This window comes from Hermetia illucens, chromosome 1 (genome assembly GCF_905115235.1).
Source record: "Hermetia illucens chromosome 1, iHerIll2.2.curated.20191125, whole genome shotgun sequence".
In the NCBI taxonomy this organism is placed as follows: domain Eukaryota; kingdom Metazoa; phylum Arthropoda; class Insecta; order Diptera; family Stratiomyidae; genus Hermetia; species Hermetia illucens.
In genome coordinates, this window is record NC_051849.1 from 119,375,923 (window position 1) to 119,393,796 (window position 17,874).

Below are 17,874 nucleotides of genomic sequence, written 5' to 3' on the forward strand. Positions count from 1 at the left end.
CCAAAGTGAGTACAGCATCTCCCGGTGCCACCACTATGGAGATTCTCCTCGACCACTTGGTTTTGGTTTGGCCGACAGGGTTGCCGCCCCGTATTCCTCACCGCCACCTCTGAGCACCAAGTTGCGCTGACAGGTGGAACTGGTCCAAATGTCGTCAATGATTGTGGAAGTGGAGGATGAGCAAATTCTTCAGTTGAGATCTGCTCGAAGTATTCTCACCATCTATCCGTTGCGGGTCGACGGTCGGCAAGCAAAATACCGTTCTTGTCATTAACGTAACAGAAGTGTTCGATATCCTGTGTACCTTCATTACGGTTTTTAGCAAGTCGATACAGATCTCTCTCGCCATCCCGAGTGTCCAGTTTATCGTAAAGATTTTTATGATGGTTCGCTCGGGTGACAGGAACTGCTTTCTTTGCTTCCCGGTTGGCATTCTTATAAATTTGCCAATTGGCCGGTGTTTTATCGTCGAGAAATTTGTGGTAGAGGCATTTCTTTTCACGAACCTTCATTTCAATATCATCATTCCAAAGGCAAGTATATCAGTTGATGTACCGTTTACCCGGCTTGGTGACCCCGGGAGTTACAGAGGCCGCTTTGTGGATCGTGTCTTTCATTTGGTTACAAGATTCTTCCACCTTCGTAATGCTCGGTAATCGTATCGCTTTCTTCTCACCAAATCGTTACCATTTAATGAGCCGCGGGCCAGTGCGTCCCTCACGCTGTTTTATTGGTGGCTTAATTCGTAGGACAGAAATCAACGGCCGATGTTGAGGAACGATGGTCTCATAGGGAATGACCTTGCAATCAGTGACAGTGGTAAAATGTTGGCGTCTTATGAGAATATAGTCGATTTGCGTTTTCCTGTTCCCACTACAAAATGTAGAAAGATGAGACAATCGTTTAATGAACCATGTATTCATAAGTGGTGTTCGCAAAATCGATTACACGCTCGGCCCCCTCATTGCGCCGTCTGCCTTTTCGTCAGGCACGTGACAAGTCTTTTCATCGAGACATTGCCTCAAGGCATCTTTCTTGGCATTAGGTCGACCTGTCTGTGGTGCGTACGCGGTGAAGAAGTGAATAGTGCGATCAGCTGATATAATGGTGAGCTTCATCAGCCGATCATCATATCGTTCGACTTTTTTAATGGCATCACGGAAACCCTCTGGGATGGCAATGCCAACACCATATTGAGTGTGTGGGTTACCAAAATAGAGAAGTTTATAGCCATTTTTACCGCGTTCACGTTCAAAGTCGCAGCTTTTGGCACCAGACCATCGGGTTTCTTGCGGAGCGCAGATATCAATGCGCCTTTTCCGAAGGGCTTTTGTGAGTTCCTCGGTCTTTCCCGTTAGGGTACCAACATTTAGCGTGCAGACACGTATTTGTTTTGTTCGGATTGACTTGCTTACGCCCTTACGTCGTCCATGCGTCAAGAACCCATGCCCATTTCTGGACAGGACCGGGGCCCGTCCTGCTATGGCGCGGCAGGATTCGCGGCATTCGAAATTTATTTCGAATGTTGCGAATGCGAACGAATAGATGGCGCGGATCTGTCCACTTTGCGGAACACGCCACGGGAGTGGGGGACCGGCGAAAAAAGTGTGCCATGAGTTGAGGGCAGAAAAGAAACAGATGAAAGGAGACTTCTTCTTCTGCCTCTAACGTTTTGATGATTAAGTTGCCAACCGCTGACTAAGTCGGTCACATTCATTTTACGTTTCATTTTCATTTGTACAGTTGTCTTGTAACCAAACATATCATCTTAAAGTAAAATTTGTATTTCAAAGATATATTATAAAGAGTAAGCTCGAAGGTAAATTTAATTACAATCGCCCGAAATACAGAGAAACCTTTGCCTTGTTTGAGTGTGTTTTGATTTCAACGCGCGTATCTGCATTACACAATTACTGGCACTAGAAGAGTCAGCTAAAGTGGTGACCCCGAGAGGAAACACGGCAACCAACGCGCCCATTTAGAGCCGAGCGAAGAAAAGCTAACGCCAAAGTAGCAAGCAATTCAACGTCATTTGCAACAGTAACAACAAAACCCGGCACAGCAGTGGTAAAATCTACAGCAACGAATTGAACAGTGGCAGTTGCAGCAACAGCACCAGCAGAACTCACAACAGCAACCGACTCAGCAGCAATTCCAACAGAATTTACAACAACGGCAGCAGCAGTCGCAACATCAGCAATCACAACGACAACCAGCTCACTTTGACGACGTCGCCGCAGGTAACCGGAGCCGCCGTCAAGAATCCATCGCACGTTTAGAGGGAAATTTCAAGTTTAAGTATTTATTGTCATTATTTGCATTATCATTTTTTTTTTTTCTCTCTCTTCGAGTTATTTTGTTTACATATAGTATAATAAAAGTAAAATCGCCGCAAGAGACGGCATTGAAGTCTTTCGCATCGCGGGTTCTTCATTTCCTTGGTGTTTTTGGTCTGCGCTGGAGAGCGTCCACTTCGGTTGTTGTTTTTCTCGTTTCGAGCGTGCATTTGTGGGAGCCGCCTGCCGTGTCGGTGTAAAGTTCACCGCGTTTCAGTATAAACTCACCGCGTTTGCATCTCAATCTCGTACTTCTCGGTAAGAAAAATGTCGTTTGCCAATAAAGACGCGGCAGGCCCATCGGACCCACAGGTGACCGCCCTCGCCGTACGCGTTCCTCCGTTTTGGCGGCGGAACCCCGAGCTGTGGTTCGTGCATTTGGAAGCACAGTTCCAAATGTCCGGCATCACATCGGACGCGACCCGTTTCAACCACGCGGTGGTCGGCCTGGACGAAGAGTCCATACTTCTGGTGTCCGACGTAGTGAAGTCGGCATCGTACTCTCAGCTCAAGAGCGAGTTGATCAGGCGCCTGTCGGCAAGCGAGTCGGCAAAGTTAGATCACTTGCTGGCGGGTTTAACGTTGGGTGATCGAACTCCCAGCCAATTGCTTCGTGAAATGAGGCAATTGGGTGGGAGCAAGATCGGCGACGATCTGATTAAGTCGCTCTGGCTGCGCCGGCTCCCGGAGGGCACCCAGGCGATCCTAGCCTGCGTCTCCGGTTCCTTGGAGGAACTGGCAGCGACGGCCGACCAGGTACAGGAGGTGTACGTTCGCCCAACCATTGCGGCCGTGCAACCGCCGTCGGATGAGGTCAGCGACTTACGGCGCGAGATCGCGGCCTTAACTGCCAGCGTGGCCGAGATGCGGGCGACGTTGGACGCTCAGCGTTCGAGTGCCAGGTCGCGAGCTCGCTCACGATCTGCCACACGAAAAGGGCGTTCGGGTAGCAGGTCGTCAAGACAGCCTGCGGACCAAGGTATTTGCTGGTATCATCGTAAGTTCGGAGATAAAGCGACAAGATGTACGCTACCTTGCAAATTCGCTCCTACCGCAAAAAACTAGGTCCGCGGGGGGTCTTGGCGACGGCCACCCAGAACGCAGCGCCACGTCGCCTAACTATTTTCGACCCCCTCAGCAGGCGCAACTACCTCGTCGACACGGGTGCGGAGGTTTCGGTTCTTTCCGTACCCCAGCATCATCAACTATTTCCACAACCCCTCAAACTGGCGGCAGCAAATTCCTCCCGCATCAATACTTACGGGTACAGGCAAGTGGACGTGAGTCTTGGCTTGCGTAGGACGTTTCCGTGGCGTTTCATCCTGGCGGATGTCAGCTTCCCCATATTAGGCGCAGACTTCTTGTGTCACTATGGGTTGCTGGTGGACTTGCAAAATAAGTCCCTTATAGAACCCACAACCAAACTAAATTCGTCGGGCCAAATGGTATCTCACGCTGACAATAACCTTTCCGTTCTTTTGGAAGACATCTCCGACTCTCGTGTTCGGACACTCCTCCAAAAGTTCAGCCAGATAACTACCGAGTGTAGTCTCTCGAAACCAGTAAAGCACGATGTGCAGCACCACATAAATACTACTGGTTCCCCGATTTTCTCAAAGGTGCGTCCTCTACCATCTCAGAAACTGGCTATTGCACGGAAAGAGTTTGAACAACTCGTTCAACAGGGTATCTGCAGGCCCTCAAACAGCTGTTGGTCTTCCCCACTGCATATGGTCCCTAAGCCAAACGGCGAATGGCGCCCATGTGGGGATTATAGAAGGCTAAATGCACAGACTGTTCTTGACCGATATCCAATTCCACTCATCCACGACTTTGCGCATCACCTCGCGAATTGCCGCATCTTTTCGACCTTGGACTTAACCAAGGCTTATCACCAAATTCCAGTAGCTCCTGAAAACATTCCAAAGACGGCAATATGCACACCCTTTGGACTATTCGAGTTCACCCGGATGACTTTCGGATTGTGCAATGCGGCGCAAACCTTTCAAAGGTTCATTCACTCGGTCCTGCGAAACCTCGAGTTCTGTTTCGTATATTTGGATGATGTTTTGGTCGCTTCTTCCACTGAGTCTGAGCACTTAGCCCATCTCGAGTGCATTTTTCAACGTCTCCTTGAGGCCGGTTTAGTCCTAAACGTTGAGAAATGCAAATTTCTCCAAAAACAAGTGAGATTCCTCGGCCATTTCATTTCCCCTGAAGGAATACAGCCCGACCCAGACAAGGTGCAAGCGATAACAAGCTTCCCGCGTCCAAAGACAGTGAGGGAGTTGAGGAGGTTCTTGGGCATGCTGAACTTCTACCGTCGTTTCCTGCCCAAGGCCACCCATCACCAGTCCATTTTGAACGCGTACTTGTCTGGCCCCAAAACTAAGGACACACGAGAGATCGTGTGGTCTGAAGAGGCTATCCGCGCGTTTGACAAATCCCGTCAACAATTGGCCGACGCTACACTCTTGGCATTCCCTCTGCAAGATGCACCCCTAGCCGTTTTTGTTGATGCATCTGACATCGCAGTAGGTGCTGCCCTTCACCAAAAGGTGGACCAAGTTTGGCAGCCGTTGAGCTTCTTCTCGAAGCAGTTGAATCCCGCTCAACGGAACTACAGCACCTACGATCGCGAACTGCTCGCCGCATACCTGTCCATTAAATACTTCCGTTTCTCCCTAGAAGGCAGGCCGTTCACAGTGTTCACGGACCATAAGCCTCTCACGTATGCTTTGAAACAGAAGCCCGACAAAGCGTCCCCTCGTCAGCTTCGTCATCTGAGCTTTATAAGCCAGTTTACGTCAGACATCCAGCACGTGTCCGGCAAGGACAACATAGTTGCTGACGCTTTGTCTCGTGTCTCCGAAGTTAACATCCCCGCCTCACTCGATTTCTCGGCTATTGCCAAGGCGCAGGTGGATGACGCAGCACTTCAGAGCCTCAAGTCCAACCCCAAAAACAAATTTCGGGAGTTGCCCATCTTCGGCTCAAACCTCTCGCTCTGCTGCGAAGACTCGGAAAAGGGACCTCGGCCATACATTCCGGCCACATTTCGCAAGGAAGTGTTCCATGCAGTTCACGACTTGGCGCATCCCGGCATCAGGACAACAAACCGTTTAGTCACCGGAAAATACTTCTGGCCCTCCATGAATAAGGATATCAATTCCTGGGCCAGAGAGTGCATCGCATGCCAGAAGTGTAAAGTCTCCAGGGATGTAAGGAAAGAAGTGGGCTCATTCCCCCGCACTACCAAGCGTTTCCACACCATACACCTCGACATAATAGGGCCTTTGCGAGACTCGCACGGTTACAAGTATTGCCTCACAATCATCGACAGGTTCACGCGGTGGCCTTTTGCTGGCTCTTCTAGTTCCAATAATTGTGCAATGCAGATACGCGCGTTGAAATCAAAACACACTCAAACAAGGCAAAGGTTTCTCTGTATTTCGGGCGATTGTAATTAAATTTACCTTCTAGCTTACTCTTTATAATATATCTTTGAAATACAAATTTTACTTTAAGATGATATGTTTGGTTACAAGACAACTGTACAAATGAAAATGAAACGTAAAATGAATGTGACCGATTTAGTCAGCGGTTGGCAACTTAATCATCAAAACGTTAGAGGCAGAAGAAGAAGTCTCCTTTCATCTGTTTCTTTTCTGCCCCCAACTCATGGCACACTTTTTTCGCCGGTCCCCCACTCCCGTGGCGTGTTCCGCAAAGTGGACAGATCCGCGCCATCTATTCGTTCGCATTCGCAACATTCGAAATAAATTTCAAATGCCGCGAATCTTGCCGCGCCACATCACTCCGCCCCCAGATGAAACCTAGGGGTTTCGGCGACTGATCCCGGAACTTCGTTCGCCGTCAATCCACAAAACGGACACGACGCCGTTTCGGGGCGGACACGGGTTTCAGCCTGGACAGAGAGACCGCCTTTTTGTGACCACCGATCTCGAGCTGGAAGAAAGCTCTTCTAGTGCCAGTAATTGTGCAATGCAGATACGCGCGTTGAAATCAAAACACACTCAAACAAGGCAAAGGTTTCTCTGTATTTCGGGCGATTGTAATTAAATTTACCTTCTAGCTTACTCTTTATAATATATCTTTGAAATACAAATTTTACTTTAAGATGATATGTTTGGTTACAAGACAACTGTACAAATGAAAATGAAACGTAAAATGAATGTGACCGACTTAGTCAGCGGTTGGCAACTTAATCATCAAAACGTTAGAGGCAGAAGAAGAAGTCTCCTTTCATCTGTTTCTTTTCTGCCCCCAACTCATGGCACACTTTTTTCGCCGGTCCCCCACTCCCGTGGCGTGTTCCGCAAAGTGGACAGATCCGCGCCATCTATTCGTTCGCATTCGCAACATTCGAAATAAATTTCGAATGCCGCGCCACAGGCCTGAGGCAATACCTCTGAAGGACATTACGGCGCAATCTTGTGCCGAAGCCCTCTGCCGAGAGTGGATACCTCGCTTTGGCGTCCCTGCAGTGATCATCACTGACCAGGGAATGCAATTTGAGTCCACCCTTTTCTCCGAGTTAGGCAAACTCCTGGGTTTTAAACGCCAGCGGACTACTGCATACCACCCGCAGTCCAATGGGATGCTAGAACGTTGGCACCGGACGCTGAAAGCCGTCATTATGGCACGCGACGACCCGTCCTGGACTCAAGTCTTGCCTCTCGTCCTACTCGGCCTTCGTACAACCCGCCGAGAGGAATTTGCTGCCAGCCCCGCGGAGCTGATATACGGGGAGAACCCAAGACTCCCAAGCGATCCGGTCTTCGACAAGAGATCGGGTCTCACGGAGTCGGGGTTGGTGCGTCTGCTGAGGGACAATCTCCGACGCATCAAAGCGCCACCACCGACTCGACACTCGTCCATACCTGCTTGTTCGCCCAAGGAACTGGACACATGCAACCACGTGCTGATCAGGACGGATGCCGTCCGGAAGCCGCTGCAGCCTCCATATGAGGGCCCGTACCGCGTTCTCGAGAGGGGAGAGCATTTCTTCCAGCTCGAGATCGATGGTCACAAAAAGGCGGTCTCTCTGTCCAGGCTGAAACCCGTGTCCGCCCCGAAACGGCGTCGTGTCCGTTTTGTGGATTGACGGCGAACGAAGTTCCGGGATCAGTCGCCGAAACCCCTAGGTTTCATCTGGGGGCGGAGTGATGTGGCGCGGCAGGATTCGCGGCATTCGAAATTTATTTCGAATGTTGCGAATGCGAACGAATAGATGGCGCGGATCTGTCCACTTTGCGGAACACGCCACGGGAGTGGGGGACCGGCGAAAAAAGTGTGCCATGAGTTGGGGGCAGAAAAGAAACAGATGAAAGGAGACTTCTTCTTCTGCCTCTAACGTTTTGATGATTAAGTTGCCAACCGCTGACTAAGTCGGTCACATTCATTTTACGTTTCATTTTCATTTGTACAGTTGTCTTGTAACCAAACATATCATCTTAAAGTAAAATTTGTATTTCAAAGATATATTATAAAGAGTAAGCTCGAAGGTAAATTTAATTACAATCGCCCGAAATACAGAGAAACCTTTGCCTTGCTTGAGTGTGTTTTGATTTCAACGCGCGTATCTGCATTACACAATTACTGGCACTAGAAGAGTCAGCTAAACTGCCACGTCGACTGAGGTGGACGCCCTAGCATTTTTCCGAGGCTTGTGATTCAATCCGATCATCATGTTTTTAACGACATTGTATGAATTTGCTTTTTTCGGCCTGTCGCGGAACCTGTCACCAAGAGAGATGAGGTAGGATTTATTGAGGATAGTACAGAGTACGTTGCCTCAAACCCTCCTCCTTTACTTGGGCTTGGGACCAGCATACTATGTTAAGAGCATGGCGGAAATGAAATGCGCTAACTGTAACTAAAGTAATCCTGAAACGGATCAAAAAACATTGCGAAAGCTTGATCGAGAGAAAGAGCAACCTGATATCTACTCCAGAGCTGTGTGTGGAGTTTAAATTTCTACTTTATACGATTTCCGTTTACTTCGAGCAAAATTTCAAAAACTATGACTCGTAAACACCTTGACTATGCTAATGACGAAAAGATGTAAAGTCAAGCTAAAGACGAGAATAGCCGCAGACGTGCTGATAAGGCGAAAGTGGCAATGAATACATTTACTTTAGGATAACTGGCAAGCGACCCATCTTTAAAAATCCCTGGCACAAAACACTAATGTTGAACCGGAAATTCGTGGTTTGGGTATACAAATTTTGTGTTAATCTTATATGATAAACTTCTAGGCAAATTTTTCCATCCGTAATACGGATATATGGATTTCGTTTATAGCTACAAATCTAACATATTTCGTCATACTAACTACAAGATATACATACATATTACAGACGTAGATATTATGTACACCCTAAACAAACAAAAATTGCCTATTGCTGAATACTATATTCAATGATTAAGAAACTAAAACGAAATGTTTCCCTGCGACCTTCCATTCACGTGAGCTCACTTTGTTGTGGTATTGATGAATTGATATGTTTTGACGACGTCACACAAGTTTTAAAATGCACGAAATTCACACAAAATGTAAAAGTTTCACCTTCTATAACTTTTTTAATAATAACCTAAACACGAAATAGCGCCACTTACTACATGTAAAAGGAGCAACAGACCACACGATCTTACCAATTTTCGTGACAATCGGTCTAGCCGTTTCCGTATAAATCGGGTGTGACAGAGACGGTCAAAGGGTAGTATAGGTCCCAGAGCGGAACATGGATTGATACCCACGATGGAGCATACAACCTAAACGCCTGCTGAACCAACACCAACAACTCTACTACCAAACCCTATCTTCACCTCCACGTGGTGATCGTTGGGAGTTCTTTCTTCATGAAAAACTACGGACGGAGAAGAGGCCTAAAAACAGGACAAAATGTACCAACTGGTCCTCCAGGTTGGGGGTTGGGTAGGGTTGACAACCCTACATGGAAAAACGAAATTACGAAGCCACGGAAGGAGCTTCGGACAGGATGGATTTTAAAACGACGAACCCGGCAACGACAACGGATTAACGATTTGCGCATTTTTTTATAAAACGTGCGTTCCCTGTACAGACTAAATGCTGCTGAGCAGCTAGCCGATTCCCTGTCCCAATATAGGGCTGATGTAACAGCGTTGCAAGAGATGTGATGGACAGGAACCGGTTTCCTGGAGAAGAACCGCTACACCATATATTATAGCGGCCATCCAGTAAACCATGTGTTCGGAGTAGGTTCCTTAGCCAAAAAAAGAAACCTGCTATTATCGGCTTTGAAAATATAAGCGAAAGACTATGCACTCTGCGTTTGTGAGGCAAGTTTGGAAATATAAACCTCATAAACGTTCCCTACAGAGGAGACTGCAGAGTCGGAGAAGAATACCTTTTACGAGGCAGTTGAGCCGACCCACGAAGCCTGCCCCAAGTATGATAGATATCAAAATCAGTTCAACAGTCAAGTAGGGATGGGGCCCATATTCAGGCGATACGTTGGCTCCCATAGCTTGCATAGGGACACCAATGATAACGGACCGCGGATTATTCAGTTACCAGTATCGCACGAAATTGTTGTCGAAAATACCTGGTTTGGGCGGAAAGCGGTTCACAAACAGACGTGGGCCTCATCAGCCGGGACCACTGTCAACCAAATTGACCGTGTGCTAATTGAACGCCACCCCTCAGCCTTGATGAATGTCAGAACATATAGGAGGGTCGATATGGACTCGGGCCACTATTTCGTTGGCATAGTACTTCGAGCTCGAATAACGACACTACCTACAACCCCTTCTAACAATCAGGTGAGAGCGAATGCGAATGCAATGCCAGTGCCGTTGCCGGTTCACTGGTCGTTGATCAGCTGTCCACGGGTAAAATCGTCTCGTTCCCGTTAAAATCCGCCTTGAACTTCGGAGCTCGTGCCGACTCTTGGTTGAAAGCAACGTACGCACGTTGACGGATACGGCAGATCATTCCCCTCTGTTACAATCACTTCGCCCGAATGCAAATTTAAGGTAATTGCACATTGAGTTGATTGTGTAAAACAAAATAGGGAAGAAATTTACTTAATAAAGATATATATTTAAAGGAAGGACAATATGTATAATAATAAAAAGAAAGCACAGGATGTATAATAATAACAAGAAAGGACAGGTTGTATAATAATAAAAAGAAGGGACAGGCCATCTAAAGGGGTAAAGAAAAGGTTATTACACATTATAAAATGCATTATTTGATCCAGATAGCTGGGTGGTTAGAGCACCAGCCTGTCGTACGGAAGGTTGCGGTTCAAATCTCACTGGTGGCAGTGGGCCATTTGTGTTGTTTTGATTGCTAATGCTATTTTTATATCTTTTCTGTGCTTTATCCCTTCTATGATCATTAGCGGATATTTGTGATTTCAACTGCAAGATTTTATTTGTTCTCACTTTGTTTTCGTAACTTATAGTTTTTTGTTGAACATTTATTAATTGTTTTGCTAGGTGTCTACACTTTTCTTGGTTAAAATCTATTTCTACGGGTTTTCTATTATTTGGTGTTATTGTGCTCATATATTCCGTTATATATCCCATCTCGAGGGGTGGTATTATTTTGTGTACTTAGGTGTCTTATGATTTCTATCAATGGGGAAAAAGTTATGTATATTTGCTCCAATTGCGTTTGGATATCCAATTTGTTTGGTATGTGATGCAGATAGGTATATTTCGAAAACCTGTTTACGCATGATACGTATTGTTGGTTATCAATTGGTTCTAATAAATGCTCTTTTGGGTGTCTTTCTTGGCAATTTGCGCAAACTAATCCCGTTGCTGAAATTACCACTGGGACTACTTCGGTCTTTTGTAGTCCCGAAGCCTGTCTTATATCGTCCGTCAAGGGGCCGTAGTTTTTTCGTGCTGCTTTTCAACAATGTTCCGGTTCAACGGTACGGCTACATTGATTATGAAGGACGTTCGTTCTTCCTTCAGAAGCAGAAAGAGATCGGGTTTATTGTGATTAACACTGTGATTGGTGGCAATAGTGTGATCCCACAGTAGTTTGGTCCGATAATTTTTCAAGATTCTCTGCGGAGTATACTTATAGTAAGGATGGTAGGTTGCCACTAAGTTATATTTCAACGCAAGGTTTTGATGGAGAATCTTGTAGACGGAATTATAACGGCTGGTGTGCTCGATACTGCTCAACATCCTGCACGCAAATCACATGTGCTGGATTGTCTTCTCTTCACAGTTGCGTAACCTACAATTGGCATGTGTGATGGAGCAGTCACGAAGAATGTACCGTTTGTAATTTTTTGTTGGGAGCGAAGCATCCTAAAATGAAGTTGAGAATGATTCGGTCTTATATGGTAACAAACCGTTAGTTAACCATTTGTTAGATGCTTAGATGTTAATGCCTGGCAGCAACAAATTCTTTATATGACCCCCGTGAATAGGTTTCCACTTGTTGATCTTGTGTTGAACTGAAGTAACAGTCAACATCGGATCTGTTTTTCAGGTTCAAAGGAGACAATTTATTTGCCATGACGGTAGCCTAATGTAATTATCTGGAGGATTGTTTCTCAAAGAAAGACTGACGAAGACAATACACATTATATTGTAATGTATTGTAATGTTTTTAAATCAAGTTCTTCGCTACCTTCCTCCCTGGTGACGTGGATAGTGATCCTCAATGTCTCGGCAGCTCTATTGTGAATGTTGTTGTTTGCAAGAACTACCCTTACCCGTCTATTGAAAGATTCTGAATCGATATTACTCCACTGTATCACACCGAAAGTATATACAAGGGAAGGAATGGCGAACGTGTTGATTTCGATGATTTTATTTTTCTCGAACAGCTCAGTTTTAAGGACAAGATTTCATTATTGCCACAGCAGGTTTGTTTGCTTGCAATATGTCGAGGCATTCGTAGACGTCCGAATCTATGCCCTTAATTTGGATGTTATTTTGACCGTATCCTTCATTGTCGGTGTGTTTCCCACAAAGAATTGTTTTTGCGACATTTCTCCAAAACCAGTTGCATGTCGATATCCATCTCAGGTAGGGTCTGCCTCGTCTTCTTTTGCTACCATAGATATTGCGCTTATAGACTTTCCGGGCTGGATCATCCTCATCCATACGGATTAGGTTACCCGCCCACCCCAACCTGTTGAGTCGGATTTTATCCACAACCAGACGGTCGGGGTATCGCTCATAAATTTCTAGATATGTAGGACGTGGAATCGTCCATTCTCATGTAGGAGGCCAAAACTTCTTCGGAGAATTCTTCTCTCGAATGCGTCCAAGAGTTTGCAGTTTTTTTTTCGCTAAAAACCGAGGCCACCGAGGAAAACTTGTACAGTAAAAATGTTGACCCTATGGTGAGACGTTGCGAGCGAAACAGTTTTTGTAAGCTGAAATAGGCTCTGTTGGCAGATAACAACCGTGCGCGGATTTCATCGTCATAACTATTATCGGTTGTGATTTTCGGCCCTAGATAGGAGAAATTATCAACGGTCTCAAAGTTGTATTCTTCTATCTTCATTGTTTTCGTTTGACCAGTACGATTCAATATTATTCGTTCTTTGGTTTTTGGTGCTGATGTTGCTTCGTCTTGCCTTCAATCATTAATTAATTAATATACAATAAATTTAAATGTACATTTCGACAATACAAGTATACCATGTTTAACTTGGATGGTAAGATAGCGGATTCAAAGTCAAGCAGAACTACAGGGGGCTTAAATATGCGACGCCTGATTGGTGTCTCCCCTGACGTTTGTGAGGATGTCGATAGCTTCGAGCTCCAATTGTTCATCATTGTTCTTATGAGAAAAAACACATTCGGGTTGATTTTGTACACTTAAAACTTTTAGTAACCACGAATGTGATATGGAGCTAAAGGCCGATAGATATTTTCAAAAATTTAGCAAAATTTTAAATATTTACAGTTAATCAGTAACATATAAAATTCCTTCTGAATGCTCATATAAAGTTTGAATTCTAAACCACATCCGTGTTTAGTAAAAGTCAATGGTGCAGTCTTTATACTTCAACTGTTGCAATGTTCGGTTGCAATAATACAATAATTGAAAGTAGGACTAACATTTACTTCTAATTGCTCAGTGATTTTAAGGTTTCGTGTAAAACAAAACCTTATCAAAATTGGTTTATTGTCTGTTTGTCTATAACACCTTATATCTCAGAAACGATTACTCCTATTGATACGAAATCTGGTAGAAAGGTGAATCTCTTTGCATCGAGGGAATAACATGATTTCACGTTGAGTTTGAGGGGGCGTCCCCGTACATGCAAAAGGGGGCGTCTCTGTGCATGTAAAAGGGGGCGTCCCCGCACATGTAAAAGGGGGATGTACAGTTTTGTTCACCGAGTATAGTCGTGTAGAGTATCAAATGAAAGGCCTCGAGTTGAACTTTGGAAAGGCGGTATTAGTTTTGACATTGGTTGCATAGGGGAGGAATGCCGAGGTCCGAAAAGGGTCAGTTACTGCCGAACGCAATTATCTGAAAAAAATATGGTGGTCCATGCACGTGGTATCTAAGCCTCAAAATACTCTCCATACCACCACCGGTTTACATAAAGTTAATAATAATATATTAACATATTTATTATAAGAATATCTTTTATAAATTCACTGGGAACCCCCTTAAGTTTATCCTAGAATCATTAACATTGAAGTTACATAGGTTATACTATAGGGTATGATACCGCCAGCTTTGATGAAAATCGTACTATTACTAACAAAGTTATAATAAGTCAAATTTGTTACTTTTGTGCAAACTTCATGCATTCTAAGACTTTGAATGTCAATATCATACTAAAGTGAATGTCTAACGAACTAAATCCATAAACGTTACTAGTTAAGTATAAATGGGGCGAAGGGCCACTAAAATTTGCCCATGTAAGCAATACACAAAACCGCGTTCACAGATGAATTACGGGACGTTGAAAAGATTTGTGTGCGGACGGTACAAGGTAACGCTTTTCCCGATGAAATTAGATTAGTTGCAGATCTAATCCTAAAATCTAGTCCACTGCTAAGATTAAACCCACAGCGATTGCTCAGGACGGGAGAGAGAATTTGATATGTGAAAGCAAGAAAAATCCTATTATACTGTCAAGAGGACATTTCACTAATCTGATAATCAAACATCATCATCGTTTAACGCTTCACGGAGGAGCGCAGTTGTTCTTCAAAACAACTCGCGAAAAATATTGGATTTTAAAGGGGGAACCCAAACGCATAATTTATTTGAAGTTCCAGATGACAATATTGGGGGTAGACTCACGCATAACTGGGAGTTAATGCAAAAATCAAAACAATTTTGGCAACGATGGAATCTGGCGTACTAAACAGAACTTCAACAAAGGACGAAATGTTTTACAGCAAACAAAAATATACATGAAAGTGACTGTATGATCATCGAGGCTGAGAATTGCCTATCAATGCCTTTCCCATTGGGCAGGATCATAAAAGTTGCGCCCTGGAACCGATGGCTTAGTTAGAGTCGTAATCATCGTCAACGTTTGCCCGTTACCGTGGGACGAACGAGTTAACAATTGGATGCTGCACCAAGGTGAAAACCGTCACATCGATCAGTAGCCATTTACTATTAAGGAACTAAACAACTAATGGAAACCAATGGAGATTCTACAACCTTTATGCAAGAAGTTTTTACCCGAACGAAACATAACTGTTTTTCCTTGACCACCAAAATCTCCTGATATCAACCCAACTGAAAATGGTTGGATTGTTTAAAACAAAACGTGCGAAGCAAAACCATACGAAGAAAGTTTTAACACAAAATATTCGCGAAGAATGCCCGAGCAACCCACGTATTTCTTAATGCATTGAACCTTGGGTTCGAATATGCGGGGCATATTGAAACAAAGCTGAATGGGTAAAATATTAATAATTTCTAAATAAAAGTCAGCGTATTTTATTTAAAACCGCCCATATTAATAAATTCATTCCTTTTTGTCCGTTTTGAAGCATAATTTATTTTATTTCACAGTTGAAAAGGCAACATATCAACATATCTTAGTATTCATAATTCTTTGGCACTGCAGTGTAGAGCACCTAGGTACGGTATAACTGATCAAAGGAGATCTTCGTATCAACGACAATCTGCCGAACGACGAGATCGTAATCGATTTAGACAATGCCCGTCAGGTACGGCGGTACACATTCACCACATGCCACCAAGGACTGCAATTACAAGCGGCGGTACGCTGTGAATCGGAACAAAACCAAAGACGCATTGGAGCCTTGGATTGAAACAAGAAAACGTGGACTCTTGGGGAAGGTACTCCAAGAAATCTTTGGAGCAAACGATGAAATCTATGCTGATCTCGGCAAGTTGGGCGAACAATGACAGTTTAAAAGACGCCCAGTAGACAGTAGCAAAATGCTGAACTGAGTGATTGACAAGGTCAACCATATATCTAAGGTATTCGCTGTTGTGAGGTGGTGTGGCGCAGTAGATCAGAATCGGATCTTAACGCAATTTTGGCAGGTAGCCGGCCACATTTTTAATTATCTCCATGATCGGCCGTAATTGCAACCTTAACTAAAGCAAAAGCTAAGTTAGAAATTTTGAAATCGTTAAAGCTGAGTCTGTGTTCAAGCGCTATTGTATAGTCGATACGCTGCATAGCATCAGCCAGCATCCAAACTGCGTTCTTGACGAAATTTTTGAAAGCATCAACAAAACGACATGTCCTCATCAAACACTTCAAATGACAAACATGATGTGGAAAAAATCGACCCGACTCAATACTTGGAGGTTGCATTCTCCTCGGAATAGATGCGTTATTTCCAACTGAATCAAATCATCAAATATACACGTGAAACATACATAATCAAACTCAGCGCAACCATGTTCTCAACCGTACAACTTATAAAGGGTGCCCCGTTAGTGATGGTACACATTTTAATAGTGGATAGCATGTTTGAGGAAAATTGATCCCAGGAATGGGTGCTCTATCCTTAACCATTACGGAGTTATAGCCTTTTTCGTTGATAAAAAGCGTGAGTTTACCTACAAAATCACAATTTCCCACTTCCTCAATAATTTAATCCCAGATTTGATACCATTTTCAGAAACTACATAAAATTTCTTATAATTTTTTTCAATTACAAAGATCATCACTTCAAAGATATAACGGTTAAAAAATTGAAGAAAATTTCAAAGTCGATTTTTTATCTAAATTTTAATATGCGTTATTGTAACAGCACTTTAAACTTACAAACCTGCAAAGTTGGCAAGAGCTGCTTGATTATGTTAGCTTTCAAATGACATATAAAAATAACGGGCTTAATTATGGGTAATTTAAAAATATTATGCATTAAAAGGGGGGAAAATATGATAGTTCTCGTGCTTTGGCGCATTAATTTTCCATTGTTCGCATTTAAAACTACCATATTTAAATGAATTTGTGCCATATCAATTAATGCGTAATTCGTAAGTAAATATATACTCAATTTTGCATAATTGAGCCATCACTTTTACATGCCATTTGAAAGTAACCATAATGAAGGAACTTTTATCAACTTTGCAGATTTGTAAGTTTAAATTGATGTCACTTGCATTAGTCCCGTCGCTTCCATTCTTAAAAATTGAATTTAAGCCGGAAGTATGTGCAAAAGTTCAATTTTCCGAACTTTTTTTGCGTGACACATTGCGCATCGGACTTGTATATTACTTCATATGCCTGTGTAATGTACTTCTGCGTTCCAATTAACGTTCACAAGCCTCGCAAAGCGGACTACGACAGACGTCATTCCATCTCATCATTTCTAGGAATTTTCTTAGTAAAAAGTGCAAAACAAGACTGACCCGTAAGAAATTTCCGAAAATGCTTTGTGTGAATAATGGGCAGACATTTCACCGGAGGACACTAAAAGGCTATTTTGAATGCTGAAACCGTTACACGCAATTATGGATGCCAACGAATAAGCATTGACACATGCTTCTTCCAATATTTTGGTAGTAATAGTATTCTTGGGTATATTACGAAAAATTCGTGAAGAATCTAGAGTACTTACAGTGTGTTCTCGACACCTCCGGAATTGGCCTGAGCGAGAATTTCGGTCAATACTTTCGCTTTTAACATTATGCGATATTTTCTCAACAAGCAAAAGTCAATGGCACACACCTCGTTGACGAATACTCTCTGAATGTTTGACGTGCACGAAAGTAATGGCCGAAATACAATTCCGCTGCGTGCGTCCCGCAGTGAGTGACACTGCGGCCGGCACGCAGCTTCAATGTATAATGAAGATTCAATGTCGGGAAAGATCGCTCCACGTCGGCATGTTTCGGTGCGATAGCAGATAATAGCCGTTTGCAGTATGACGGCGCTTATTGTTTTCGGCTGTTACATTTGATTGAGATCAATTAGCATGAATTCGTTTAGAAAACTGTCGAACGCACTAATTTGGAAATCATAACTTGCATATATTGCATATATGTATTTGTAATTATATATATTTATTTCTAATTCCTATT

General features: G+C 43.8%; 1 protein-coding gene across 1 annotated transcript in view; it reads right to left on the reverse strand.

Moving 5' to 3' along the window:
- Positions 1 to 17,561, reverse strand: part of LOC119659235 (ragulator complex protein LAMTOR2 homolog) — a 28,439-nt gene extending 10,878 nt beyond the window's left edge. The window contains exon 1 of the mRNA XM_038067217.1: positions 17,412 to 17,561. Coding sequence (XP_037923145.1) covers positions 17,412 to 17,479 — 68 coding nt within the window. The 5' untranslated portion in view covers positions 17,480 to 17,561. The remainder of the gene's footprint in view (positions 1 to 17,411) is intronic.
- Positions 17,562 to 17,874: the final 313 nt, after the last annotated feature.